The following is a 14,226-nucleotide window of genomic DNA, read 5'->3' on the forward strand; positions in this document are numbered from 1 at the left end:
ATAACAAATCGGAGCAAGAAAGTGAAAAACTGGATGGCACCAGGACATGATCTGTTAACAGTGATACACATCTGAAGATGCCAGCCACAGATATAGGTGAAACATTAGGAACAAGATCTACCAGACCACGGCCACACAGCCCGGAAAACCCACATCAACAAGGATTACTTTCTTTCCCACAAGGTTTTGGAAAGCTCTCATTATAATTCTTACCATGCCCCCATTTTAACTTAGGTTATCTTTTACTATAACAATAGATAATATAGTCCCTTAGTTGCTTATGGATTGAGAACTAAGGATCACACAGGCAGTAGCCAAATACCTCTCCACATTCTCACATTGGGACTGCAGTTGCACAGGCTGACCACAAAGAGGACTAACAAGCATGTGGCTGAGCTCGTGCAGATAAGAGCACTCCTCCCCCTCCTCCCTAGAGCCAAAGGTGGGGGGAGTCTGTCCACCTTTCAGGCATGGGGGGGGGGAGGAGGCACTCATCCTTCAGTCTTTCTGGTGCTGCCACAGGCTAAAAGCAAGGAAAACACAGGCAAGTCATCCAGTTATATAGACAATATTAAAACAGCAGCCCACAGTGAGGAAGAAAGGAGGGTTGTGTATCAGCACAGAAAACCATGATAAATAACAGTCACAGGTAAGTGCAACACTTTTTCATCTTTGTGGTCTGTCTATGCATCCCCAGATTGGGAGAGAAACAAGCTTATACCCTGATGAAGGTGGGATGGTGCTTGCTAGTTAAATAATGACTACCCTTCCAACAGCTGCTTCTCTACAAGAATCTACATCCATATTAATGGAGACGACCTCATAACTGCTCTACAGATGTCCACTAGACTGATGTTACCACAAACTGCAGCAGAAGCAGCTTGAGCCCTGGTGGAATGGGCACAAATGGATACAGACCAATCCACAGAAGCTGCAGAAAAGGTCTCCCAGATTGCCAGTGTTACCCATCTGGATATATGGTCTGGGAGGATTCTTTGAACCTCTGATGACCTCCCTGGAAACAAATGAAGAAACAGTCACCTTTCCTCAATTGTCTTGTCCAGCTACATAAAACAGAAAGGTGCACTGTACATCAAGCAAATTCAGAGTCTGTCACTGTCTGAGGAATGATTGGGATAAAATCCTGGCAAAACGATGTGAAAGTGAGACACTACTTTAGATGAGTGGTCCAAACTAGTTCTGAGAACTACTTGGTCTAGCTGTACCTTCAGAAATTGGGAGGCAGGGGTCATATCTCAATGCCTGAATGTCCCTAATTCTTCTATACTCTTTTCCACTGGAAGATCTAAGAAGAATAATCCAACACATGTTGGACCATCTTTGTTTTAAAACGCTTTGCTTGAGTCCCAGTGCCTACCTAACAGAACTAGGCAGGCACTAGGACCCAAGCAAAGCATTCTAAAACAAAGATGGTCTAGCATGTGGCAGACAAAGTTCTACTTATATCTTTTGGTGGAAAAGGGTATAGCAAAAGTTACACCCACTAAAATGGCCAACTTCTATGATAAGTAAGAGATCTCTGTTGGAGGGCCTGAGTGCCTGGGAAACGCTCGAGTACGGGGGCACACTGCCGGAAAAGGGTATTCCACACTCCCCCGACTGACCTCTCCTTCCAAAGTGTGGTTTCGAAGAAAACTGCTGACATTGCAGCCCCTCTGACTCCAATGTGTGTGCAAATGCCATATCCCCTGCCCAAATCCCCCTGCGCCCTTTGCTCTGTTCATTGTCTTGTATCCAGGTGCTGCAACCCCCTGCCTGCCTGCCTTGTTTGTTTTTCCTCTTGTAAATGGTCAATAAAAGGGTTTGGGGAGAAACGGGACGGCAGAGTTCCCCCCTGCATCTCTCACTGGCCGAAACAACATGCTGTTTCTGTTGCTGTAAGACAACAATCTCACAGGAAGTCAGAGGCTCAAAAGATGCGAAAGCACCAAGAGAGTAGCACTGGAGAGTAGGTTTAGAAATGGGTGAGTAAAGATTGGTCAATCCCTTTAAAAACCATTTGCAAAAAGGACTGTAGAAAAGAGAGGAACCCACTAATCCCAAATAATAGGCTGAGATGGCTGCTAAATGTACTCACAATAACCCTGAATTCTTCAATGACAGCAGGTAACATATAGGAAGATTGCAATATTTGGGCACACAGTCCCATTCAAGGGCCCAATATAGAAAACCTTCAAAGGGAAACCTTTCTAAAGTACAATTTCCTACACTGTAGTGGACCATCTCATCATTGAACCTTGGTCTCATTGCCCAGAAAGCTGTTAACTAGAATATAACTTGACCTATCCCCTTGGATGCGTCACTTCTCTGCAGAATCAAAGCAAGTTGTACTCTTTGCTTGAGAATGCCATTATGTTGTCTCTGGATACTTGCGTGTGTTTCCCATGCACTAGAACAGAAAAAGAGACATGAGCTAGTCTTATGGCTCTGAGTTCTAGAAAACCGATATGCCTAGTTGATTCCCAATGATATCAAGTCTCTTGAACATAGTAACCCTCACCCTACCCTTCAGGGAAGGCATTCATAAACACCTGAACCTCATAAGTTGTTAGACCTAGGAGACACCAAATGTCAGGGTATTGAACTCCATCCACCAGGACAGGGTCTTAGTAACCAATCTAGAAATGGAGAATTTATGAAACTGGCAGCTGGAGCTGTGATTAAATGCTTGAATAAACAGTCCTGCAAGGGCTGCATGGGCATCCTTGATTGCTGGAGCCCTAAGGTGGTGGACACTGTAAGTTCCAGTAATCTTCGAATGCAGCCTGGTACCTCTGTCTCTAGAACTGTTTCACTGTGTGCACCAGAAAGCAAAAAAAGTCCTGTAGTCCCAATAAAGTCAGCAAGTCCTGTAGTCCCAATAAAGTCAGCAAGGAGCAGAAGTGGCGTAGTGGTTAAGAGCAGGTGTACTCTAATCTGGAGGAATCGGGTTTGATTCCCCGCTCTGCCACCTGAGCTGTGGAGGCTTATCTGGGGAATTCAGATGAGCCTGTACACATGCCAGCTGAGTGACCTTGGGCTAGTTACAGCTCTACGGAGCTCTCTCAGCCCCACCTACCTCACCTGCCTACCTTACAGGAAGGGAAAGGAGTTTGTAAGCCCCTTTGAGTTTCCTACAGGAGAGAAAGGGGGATGTAAATCTAACTCTTCTTTTTCTTCAATTCTTTTTCTTCAATTGCAATGGTTTGCAATTTTGACCTCTGTGTGCAGATGACCAAGCACAAGTCCAGAGTGGACAAAGTAAACTCCACTTGCTCTCAAGGCTGAACACAAACCTACCACCAACAGCCAGTCATCCAGGCACAGGAAGACAGTACAATCTCAAAGGTTCAGTTAAGAGGGAACTGCTGACATGCTGTGGCCAGACCAAAGGGTAGAACAGTGTATGTGCCCTGGCACACCAACCTTTCTTGCTTCTTTGTCTTGTGAGGAGGAGTGTGACCCTGCTGGGGATCTTGACAAGAGGAATTGCACTATAAGAGAGTTAGGTGGATGATGGCAGAACAAAAAGGGCCAGTCCTCCAGCTGGAGCAACTGAGTCAGATCTTATAGAATGTGCAAGCGATAGAAGGTTCCGCCAATAGAATGGCCCCTGCAAAACCTCACAGGAGATGTGTAGTGTTCGTTGGGGACTCCCTGCTGAGGGGAACAGATGCGGCAATTTGTGGGCCTGACAAGATGTTGTGAGAGGTATACTGTCTCCCGGGGCAAAAATCCATGATCTCCCTGAGAGGCTGACAGGACTATGAAACCCACTGACCATTACCCCTCCCGTTTGATCCACTTGGCTTAAATTTGGCTTGGCTTAAATTTCTATTACAATTCCAGCTGGTCTTCACAAAAAACCTGCTCTATAACATCTGGGAAATGCCTAACTTCGGGTATTGTGTAATTCTATTATGGGAAGAGCCGTCAATCACTGGAGGCTGCTCTAAAGATCTTTCAAACCAAGGTAATACCGAAGATCCTTTATGGAATTCCCTTATGGGTTGAAGCCATTACTCCAGAAATTGAACAAGTTCAATCGTGTTTTCTGAGAAGAGTTATGGGCATTCCCAATAGTGTAACTCTCACTACATTATGTCTTGAATCTGGCTTATCCCTAATTGAGACCAAGGCCTGGATTACTACAACAAAGTACTGGCTTAAGATTCATTTTAGAACAAAACAAAAATTATATCTTATCTTCTTGAAAGATGCCCATATCTCACAATGGTCTAAAGTGATTATTCAAAAAATTAGGAATATTGGAATTGACTTAATCACATTACAAAACAGTAATGGAGAGTTTATTTTGACCCAAATTAGTGATAGGCTGAGAGATCATGAGAGACATTTCTTTTATTCAGTCAAGATAGCAGCCTGTTCACCACGAGCCTTGGGAATTTCCCCTAAGCATGGAGTTCCAGCCAATTATTTTGTTTCTACTGTTGAACAGCGTCGGGCCTTTATGTTGGCCCAATTTAATAGTATTCCTTCAGCTATGACATCAGGTAGATAACTAAAAATTCCAAAACATCAAAGGTATTGTCGTTGTGGCTCTCTTGATTCCCTGTCCCATATTCTTCTTGAATGTGGTTTAAATGCTGATGTACGATCATGCTTAATGCACCCTTTATTACTGTCAAAGAAAATACAAAATTCTTTATATGCTGTTCGTTTTCATTTACAGGATCATTCGTTTGATGTTACCTTGTACAGTTGCTTCTTTTTTGGCTATCATTTTAAAACGATAGTTACTGTTCTACTTGACTATTGCTGTTGGTTTATATTTAATTATTTTACATTATGTTGTTTCATTCTTTATGTTGTTTTATGCTTTATGTTGTTTTATGCTAATAAAAAGGCACTGGCTGACTGAAGAAGGCAACAGTGAGAGGGGAAAAACCTTAAAGAAGAAGCCAGAGGAAATGCACCCTGCCCTTTGATATCTCTACACCAATGCACATAGCATGGGAAATAAACATGATGAACTCGAACTCTTAATACAGCAAAACAAATATGATATTATAGGCATCACTAAAACCTGGTGGGATGAGTCTCATGATTGGAACATGAATTGAAGGATATAACCTATTTCGGAGAAACAGATCAAATAGGGAAGGAGGAGGAGTAGCATTATACGTAAAAGATTATTATGGCTGTGAGGAGGTCCATAACTTAAATCCTCCAAGCCAGGTTGAGAGCACCTGGGTAAAAAATTAAGGGGGAAAGAAACAACGCAGATCTCACTGTAGGGGTCTATTATAGACCCCCATGCCAGTCTGAAGAGATGGATGATGTATTCTTGGAACAGATGACCAAACTTGCAAAAAGAAGAGAAGTAGTAGTAATGGGAAATTTCAATTACCATATATACTGGTGTATAAGTCGAGTTTTTCAGCACATTTTTTTGTGCTGAAAAAGCCCCCCTCAACTTATACACAAGTCATCTGTATTTTAAAAAACATTTTAGGGTTTTTACTTTGTCGGCTGCCAGGGGGCACAGTTTTTAGGCTATCAGTACCAAAATTTCAAAATATCATCAGGTGACACTCCTGATGATACCATCCAAGTTTGGTAAAGTTTGGTTCAAGGGATCCAAAGTTATGGACCCCCAAAGAGGGTGCCCCCATCCCCCATTGTTTCCAATGGGAGCTAATAGTAGATGGGGCTACATTTTGAGGGTCCATAACTTTGAGGGTCCATAACCCCCTGAACCAAACTTCACCAAACCTGGCTGGTATCATCAGGAGGGTCTCCTAAAGATACTCTGAAATGTTGATACTGCTAAGATAAACATTCCTGGCTCCTGGACCAAAAAAATGCCAGTTTTGATAGGATTTTAACCTCCTTGTGTTTTAGCTTACAGTTGCTGGTTGTCTAAGGTTTTGTACTTCTAAAAGTTATTGTTGAGACCATATTGTTTTTTGTTGACTCCCTTTTCCACTTACAGAGCTAGTTTACTGTTTTTCTTTGAAATAAATATTCAAAAGCATTAAACCTACTGATGCCTCAATTAATGTAATTTTATTGGTATCTATTTTTATTTTTGAAATTTACCAGTAGCTGCTGCATTTCCCACCCTCAACTTATACGCAAGTCGATAAGTTTTCCCATTTTTTTGTGGTAAAATTAGGTGCCTCGACTTATATGCGGGTCGACTTATACACGAGAATATACGGTATCCAGATATGTGCTGGGAGTCAAACTCTTCCATGGCAATGAGGTCCAACAAATTTCTCACTTGCCTTGCAAACAATTTCATGGTCCAGAAGGTGGAAGAAGCAACAAGCTATTTTAGATCTGCTTCTAACCAATAATGATGACCTGATTAGTGGAGTGGTAGGATCCTTACGTGTGAGTGATCATACTCTCCTGGAGTGTGTTATACAGTGGAAAGGGGATGCTAAGCATAGTCATACACACATTCTAGACCAGTTATGGTGAACCTTTTTGAGACTGAGTGCCCAAACTGCAAACCAAAACCCACTTATTTATCGCAAAGTGCCAACATGGCAATTTAATCTGAATACTGAGGTTTTAGTTTAGAAAAAACAGTTGGCTCCGAGGTGCGCTCTACTCAGGAGTAAGCTTGGTGAAGCAACCATGCAACGCTTCGAATGGGTGAATCACAACCCTAGGAGGGTTTGCTCGGAAGCAAGGCCAGCCTAGATGTGTGTGGGGGGGGCGATTTTCCGCTCCCCCACATGGTGAACTCTGTGCTTGTGTGCCCACAGAGAGGGCTCTGAGTGCCAGCTCTGGCGCGTGTGCCATAGGTTCGTCTCCACTGTTCTAGACTTTAAGAAAGCAGACTTCAGTAAACTTAGGAACCCACTGGGTGTGATCTTGTGGTCAAAAACACTAAAAGAGAAAGGCGCGAATGAAGGCTGGGAGTTTCTTAAAAGTGAGATCTTGAGGGCACAATTTCAAATGCGTTCCAATGAAGAGGGGAAAAAGGGAGGTGCCTAAGGAAACCAGGATGGCTGTCTAAAGAACTTTTAATTGAGCTAAGATTTTAAAAGGACATGTACAAGAAATGGAAAAGGGGGGAAATCACCAAACAGGAATTCAAACAAATAAGCAGGATGTGTAGGGAGAAAGTCAGAAAAGCTAAAGCTCACAGTGAAATTGCCAGAGAGGTTAAAAACGACAAGGCTTTTTTGGTTATGTTCATAGCAAAAGGAAAAAAAATAGGATAGAGTCACTGCATGGAGAAGATGGCAAAATACTAACAGGATGGAGAAAAGATAGAAATACTCAACATCTTCTTTGCCTCAGTCTTTTCCCAAAAAGGAAACGGTGCTCATCTAGGAAAAAATGAAACAGAAGATACAGTAGGAGAAATTCAGCACAGAGTAAATAAAGAGGTAGTGCAGGAACACCTGGCTACCTTACACGAATTCAAATCTCCAGGGCCTGATGAACTGCATCCCAGGGTATTAAAAGAACTGGCAGAAGTAATCTCAGAACCACTTGCTATAATCTTTGAGAACTCCTGGAGAACAGGAGAAGTCCCAGTGGACTGGAGGAGGGCTAATGCATCTTCAAAAAGGGGGGAAAGGGGGACTCTAATAATTACTGTCCAGTAAGCCTGATATCAATACCAGGGAAGATTCTGGAGCAGATCATTAGACAGACGGTCTGCCATCACTTAGGAATACTGTGATCACAAAAAGTCAGCATGGGTTTCTGAAAAACAAGTCATGCCAGACCAGTCTTATCTCTTTTTTTTTATAGAGTGACAAGCTTGGTAGAAGGGAATGCTGTGGACTTAGCATACCATGATTTTAGTAAAGCTTTTGACAAGGTACCCCATAATATTCTTGCAAGTAAGCTAGTGAAATGTGGACTAGACAATGCTACTATTAGATGGATTTGTAATTGGTTGACTGATCAAACTCAGTCTGGCTCTTCTTCATCCTGGAAAGAAGTGACTAGTGGGGTGCCACAAGGCCCATGTTATTCAATATTTTTATCAACGACTTGGATAATGGAATAGAGAGAATGCTAATAAAATTTGAAGATGACACCACATTAGGAGGGGTAGCTAATACCACAGAGTCAGATTTCAGAATGACCTAGACAATTAGAGAGCTGGGCCAAAATGAACAAAATGAGTTTCAACAGAGATAAATGTAAGATACTACACTTAGGTAGGAAAAATGGAATGCACAGATGTAGGATGGGTGACACCTGGCTTGACAACACTAAATGTGAAAGGGATCTGGGAGTCTTAGTAGACTTATGGTCTACTAAACATGAGTCAGCAGTGTGATATGGTGGTGTCAGCAGTGTGATTGGCCAAGAAAGCCAATGCGATTTTGGGCTGTATCAATAGGAGTATAGTATAAAGACCAGTGTGGATAGCAAAAAGTATACAGCAGCATATGGAGCAGATCTGCAATGACGCAGATCAGAGTGAAAGTGGTACTCCTCTCCAAATTCCCTTGGAGACCTCATGCAAATCTGGAGGCAGCATCAGCATTGAGTGCCTCAACTCCAAACTCATTGGCACTTATGTTGCCAGACTGGCCTATGGTGGACCAAGGGACCATGTTTTAATAGAGTGACATCTCTGCCACCTCAGCCAACTTTTCAGGTGCCCAGCAGCAGTACCAAAATAGGGGAGCCTGCAGAGGTGCATCAGGAGAAAATGGAGCCTGGAGACAACACCTTCTCTGGGTGCCCCTGTGCTCGGGGGCATGATCCAGGGGCACCAACCCCCCTCCCCCAGTCTCCCTACAGGCTGGCTCCTGCTGTCCCCAGGATCTGGGGAGGGCAAACGCAGGCCTTCACATAGGCTGGGGTCAAGGCTCAAGTGGCAGCAGCCAGGCCACCAGCCTGTCAGGCGCTCCTGGCCTGGTGCTGGCTGCTGCCATCCTGTGGGCCAGCCCCCCCACTTCCATCGGAGGCTGTGAGCAGGCACATGCCTCTGATAGAGGTGGGGGAGGGCAGCAGTTGGCCCAGTCTCAGTTGCTGGCGCGATCCACCAGTGGGGGAGAGCCCTCCCAGCCACACTGTTGGGCGCTCAGGCAAGGGGAACCACCTGACGCCCCCCCATGTGACCCAAAGGCATGTGACACAGTGTGACAGCCCCCCTATGTGACACCATGTCTCTATCTGGGAGCCTGTTTTTGGCATGAGCTCAGTGTACCTACAGGAGAAAAAACTTTGTCTGGAAGTTGTCCAAAGCAACTCTCACACCCTTCCTGACCTACATAAAATACCTTGTTCTGGAGAGAGATCCCATCTCCAGCCCTGGACCACACACCCTGGTGAAAACAATAAATGTATTAATGTACTGGCCCGCCCAGTCTTACTTTGAATTGTCATTTTTTCACAGCTGTAACTTTTTCAGCTAACTTCCCCTTTGGAGACACTCCTGAGCCAGGACACATCGGGATGATGTCTCAACCCATTTGACCAATGGCCAACCATTGAGGCTGATGTCTGTCTCCCTTTCCTAGAAGGGCAGGAAATCCCTTTGTCTTGGGAGATTTAGGATCACTCTGCATAACCCTGAGGGTCTGTTTTTCCCTATAAGAAGCCCACTCTCCCAAAATGTATTCCAGACCTATCCCCTCACAACTGTTTATATCCTAGGACAGTGTGTGTGTTCTACTGTGTTCTACTGTTTTTATTGTGTGCTTGTGTACCCCCATTTTATCCCTTAATAAAAATTGTTAACTTTATTCTGTTAATTTATTCTGTGGAAAGCTCTCATATACATAGGAAATCAAGATTTTGTGTTGCCCAAAGCCAAGAGTCTCCAACTAAAAGGGAGAGACTTCCCATCACTTCAGGGAATGCTGAGGTTGAGTAACCCCAGCCCGACATCAATGGTTACATGTGCTCCCAAGTAGAAGGGACAATAGGGCATTTCCACAATGTCATCATCATGAGGCAATCTCGATTCCACGTCACCCACTGACAGGTTTGTTGTTGGCAGCCGGCACCACAACTCCAATGAAGATCATGGCACTGGGTCCAACGAGCGCCTTGGTGACTGCACCTGGATTTCAAAATGATGACACTTGGACTTGGCTGTCTCGCCAGCAGATGTATGGCTCCAAGTCACACAATCTTGGTGAGTTGGAATGGCCAGCCTGAAAGTCCTCTTGGTTGGGCTTTGCCCTCTAGAGCTCTTTTGCAAAGAGCCATCAAGAACTTAGAACTGGAATGGCAGAGAGTGGAGGTTGTTTTGAGAAGGGTGTCCCTTCAGGGGACCTCTCAGTGGGCTTAGAGAGGCACTGCTCCTTTTATTTTTTAAATGGTGGCTCAGAAGAAGCCCTCATCTCTATGTCCCCTTTTGTTCACTGGAGCTGAGGCAGCTGGCAAAGAGCAGGCCCTCTTGGTCCCTTCTTCCCCTTACATCGGTGGGGTTAGAGAATGCTCGTACTATGTAGACTTCTGCTGTGAGCCCCGGCTTTCTTTGGGTGTAAGCTGGGAACAATGCTTACAACCTACAGGGACATGGGCTTTCCTGAAACAGAGAAGGCAATCTTTATGGCCATCGGATTTTGCCATCTTTGTCCCACAAATGGAACATTTTTTAAAATAAAGCTAGTCCTTTGGAAGAATTTATTACTTAAGAATAGATTTTTCCACAGAAAAAGTACACAGCTCGTATAGCACATCCTTTGATCATGGTGGCAAAAGAAGAACGGAGGGATGAGTGCTTCCCCCTCCTCTCACATGACCAAAAGACAAGAAGACTCCTGCCTTCAAGTCTGAGGAAGAGGGGAAAGGGCGCTCTAGTCTGCCTGAGCTCAATAACAAGCATAATAGTCCACTCCAAGCAGAGTCCCAGTGTGGGAATGTACAGACAGACCGCTAGGATGAAAAAAGAGATTCTGCACCATGCAGGAAAAAAAGATTCTTTCAAGGTTTGATATTTTTACCCTTGCCTTCCAAAAAGTTCAGGTTCTTCCATTTATCTTCACAACAGCCTTGGAGGCTGACAGAGATACAGGATCAAGGCTGCACACATCTTCATGGCTGACTGGGGATCCAAACGGAGATCTCCACAGTCCAAGTCAGAAGCTCTAACCAATTACATGTGCTGGCGCTTCTGTTCGCAAGTGCTACATTGGAGCCTGTGTTCAAATCTGAAATCAATACTAAAATATATAATTTTGAATGTAATTATGGTTTAAAATATTTTTCTTCCATGAATTATATGCATTATGGATATAGGCTGATAAACTTGTATCAGTTAATAGAAGTTTTGGAATATTTATGCCATTGTTTTTATGAACTTGGAATTATAGATGTGATTATTTTAACCATGTTTCACCAGTGAGAATAGTATTACAATATCAGATGGGCCAAAAGCACAAATATAAATGTAATCCCTTGTCAAAATTAATATCCTGTCTAACATCTGCTAGAGCAACACTAAGGTTAGGTTTCAGTGGGTTAGGGATCCTCTCACATCCCACTGGAGTTTAGTTCTGTTTCTTCTGTATCTTTCTGCAATAAATCCCTTTGTCATTCTGTTTAATACACTGAAAATTTCATTATTTCAAGTTATTGCTAAGCATCCCTTAATCCGTGTCATTACTAAACATATTATCAGACCAGTGGCAATTACCAATCTCTGTATCACTGTGCCATTAATCTCAGAGTTTCCTGGTGACCTGAAATTCACTGCATGAAGAAACCTTTATAGGAATTAAAATTCAAAAAGAACTGAAACTGAGAAATATTACAATTAGAAGAGAAACATTATTTCAAAACATTAAAAACACGGAAAAGAACGTGGCTACAGCTTCCGATATTTCTATCTCCGAATTATTCAGCAGCTTAATCATTTTTATTTTTTCTGGAAGAAACACAAATTCTGTAGGGAATAATGCAATCAAATCAGATCTGAGACTATTGTGAAGCAAAATATGAACAAGGGAGTAATCGACACTCAGAATGAGAAATATTAGCCAAGCGGCCTTGAAGTGAAGCTGAAGGAAAGGAGTTACATCTTGCTCTGGTCATGACCCACGTAAATTTGTGATTTACCAATAGGGCCAAATAGTTAGAGGGCAAAATTTCTGGGGAGTAATTCCACAGAACAAAGGAGAGCAGGAACTCTCGGCTTTACTCAAGAGAAATTGATATTCCTGTTCAAACAATCTATTTTTTCATTGGTGATATATATCTCGGGCAGTAAGCATAAGTAGTGACTCCTAAGTGAAACCCAAAGAGATTCCCTTAGCTTCAATAATAAGCCACCAATCAGAGAGTTGAAGTTCACACATCGCTAGCAAAGTCAAACTGCAAGGTTCTGTGTGGAAACAAAGCGCACCCAGAATTTAAAAGTTATGTCCTAGATTCCAAAAGATGTTGCCTGGACTCCAAACATAGGATAGCATAAGGGACACAACAGGGAACACCAAAGATCTTATACAGAAAGTTGGATTGAATCCATTCAATGATTGGCCTCCAGGTGCTTTCCAAATGGGAACTTTGCATTAAATACTTTTAGAGCTGCCAGAATAAACTTGCCACTATTAAAATTTAAAAACTTCAGAATGGCGGAAAACAAGTTTTTGCAGCCCTTCAAAACAATATCTCTGTGGCCGGACCAATTTGACTTGTGATGAAAAACTACCCCAAGGTATTTAAAGAGTTTAACTTATTCTATATCCGTTCCTTGAATGGACCATCTCAATGGGGTTAATGGACAGTCTATTGACCATACAATATTCATTACATTTAAGTAATAATTTTTTAAGACCAGTCCTTGAACGAGACAGAAAAACTGTGTCATCAGCATAGAGGAGAGTTGGAGCAGGAACACCATTCAAATGAGGGCAGTGAGAACTAATATTGTTCAAAATGGAAGCAAAATCAGACAAAAATAGATTGAATAGCACAGATGCTAGTACACAACCCTGCTTGACACCACATGCTACTGGGATTTTAGAAGTGAATGGACCCAATAAGTGGCTTCTCACCTGGCAAGTAGGATCTGAAATTTACTGAAAATGCTGACTCCAAATCAGTACGCTCCTTTCACCCTCACGTCATTTTTTAAAAGAACAAACTCATTAAAGGCCTTACTCCATGTTCTTGGAAGCTTTGCACTTTAAAAGCCCAAGACAATGGACTTGATGCAGTTTTGTTGGCAACACCAAGTTTCTACTGCAGGGCGTACTGACCAAACTTGGGGGATGTGATTTTCCTCTCACATAGTAGCACCATTTGCCTCCTCAGCACAGTTATGCTGTCTCCTTTGGAACACCGCTCAGGAACTGCATCTGCAGTAGGGGAGGGGGGGATGAATTTTTACAGTGGTTTGTGGGGAGGGGATAACAAAGCAGAGGAATTCTTCATACCTGCCAACATTAAGGCTCTGATACAGTCTATTTGGCCTTGCATTGCAGATTTCATGAGAGCAGTAAATCCAAAGACATTTCTTTTCTCAATATCAAGACCAGGATAATAATTCAGTAAATAATGTGTAATAGTAATATGTCCTACAAAAAAGAAAGAGAAATGATCAGTCCTGAAAAATAGTACCTTCAAATTAATACATGGTCATCATTTGAAGAGCTTTAGAGATAGGTGATATACAAAAACTCTGTATTATTTGCTTCCTTGTTGGTTTTATTTCTTTGTATACTGCTGGTCAGTCATTGTAAATAAACTAAACTAACAAATGCCCAATATGGATTAAGTCCCACTTTTGACTGAGCTAAACACTCACAATTCATTATGAAGCGTTTCCTCACAAGCCCACAGTTCATGAACATTCCACATCTTAGCCTTGTGATCGTAAGCAGTTGGATCTCTTCTCCCACTAACGGACCAAAAACTAGCATAAAAGCAAGCACTGCTCCCCACAAAATGGATGCCCCTCAGAAAGTCTTGGGATCCATCTTATGTGTCAAGCTTGGGCAGGAAGGAGGTTTGCAGCTGAACTTTTTGTCTGGCCTGAAAGTGTGCTCGACTGGGCAATGGGCTTTATTGGGTCTGATTTAATCAGTGCTCTGAACGGACCTCTATCTATCTATCTATCTATCTATCTATCTATCTATCTATCTATCTATCTATCTATCTATCTATCTATCTATCTATCTATCTATCTATCTATCTATCTATCTATCTATCTATCTATCTATCTATCTATTTATTTATTTAGATTTTTATACCGCCCTATCCCCGAGGGGCTCTGGGCGGTGTACAACAAAACTAATACAAACAAGTTCGGAAGCAAAACTATAC

At 42.7% G+C, this 14,226-nt stretch overlaps 1 protein-coding gene across 2 annotated transcripts in view; it reads right to left on the reverse strand.

The window, feature by feature from the left end:
• ANKRD33B (ankyrin repeat domain 33B) overlaps nt 1-14,226 on the reverse strand; it is a 122,712-nt gene that overhangs the window by 59,663 nt on the left and 48,823 nt on the right. Inside the window, exon 2 of one of the 2 annotated variants that reach the window (XR_007246128.1) lies at nt 13,338-13,478. Coding sequence is in view for 1 of the 2 variants with exons in the window: in XM_048515617.1 (XP_048371574.1) it covers nt 13,449-13,478 (30 nt within the window). In the remaining variant the exon portion in view is untranslated. Of the gene's footprint in view, nt 1-13,030; nt 13,479-14,226 lie in introns of those variants that run through there. The other variant, XM_048515617.1, reaches the window with a different exon arrangement.

This window comes from Sphaerodactylus townsendi, linkage group LG14, assembly GCF_021028975.2.
Source record: "Sphaerodactylus townsendi isolate TG3544 linkage group LG14, MPM_Stown_v2.3, whole genome shotgun sequence".
Lineage (NCBI taxonomy): Eukaryota > Metazoa > Chordata > Lepidosauria > Squamata > Sphaerodactylidae > Sphaerodactylus > Sphaerodactylus townsendi.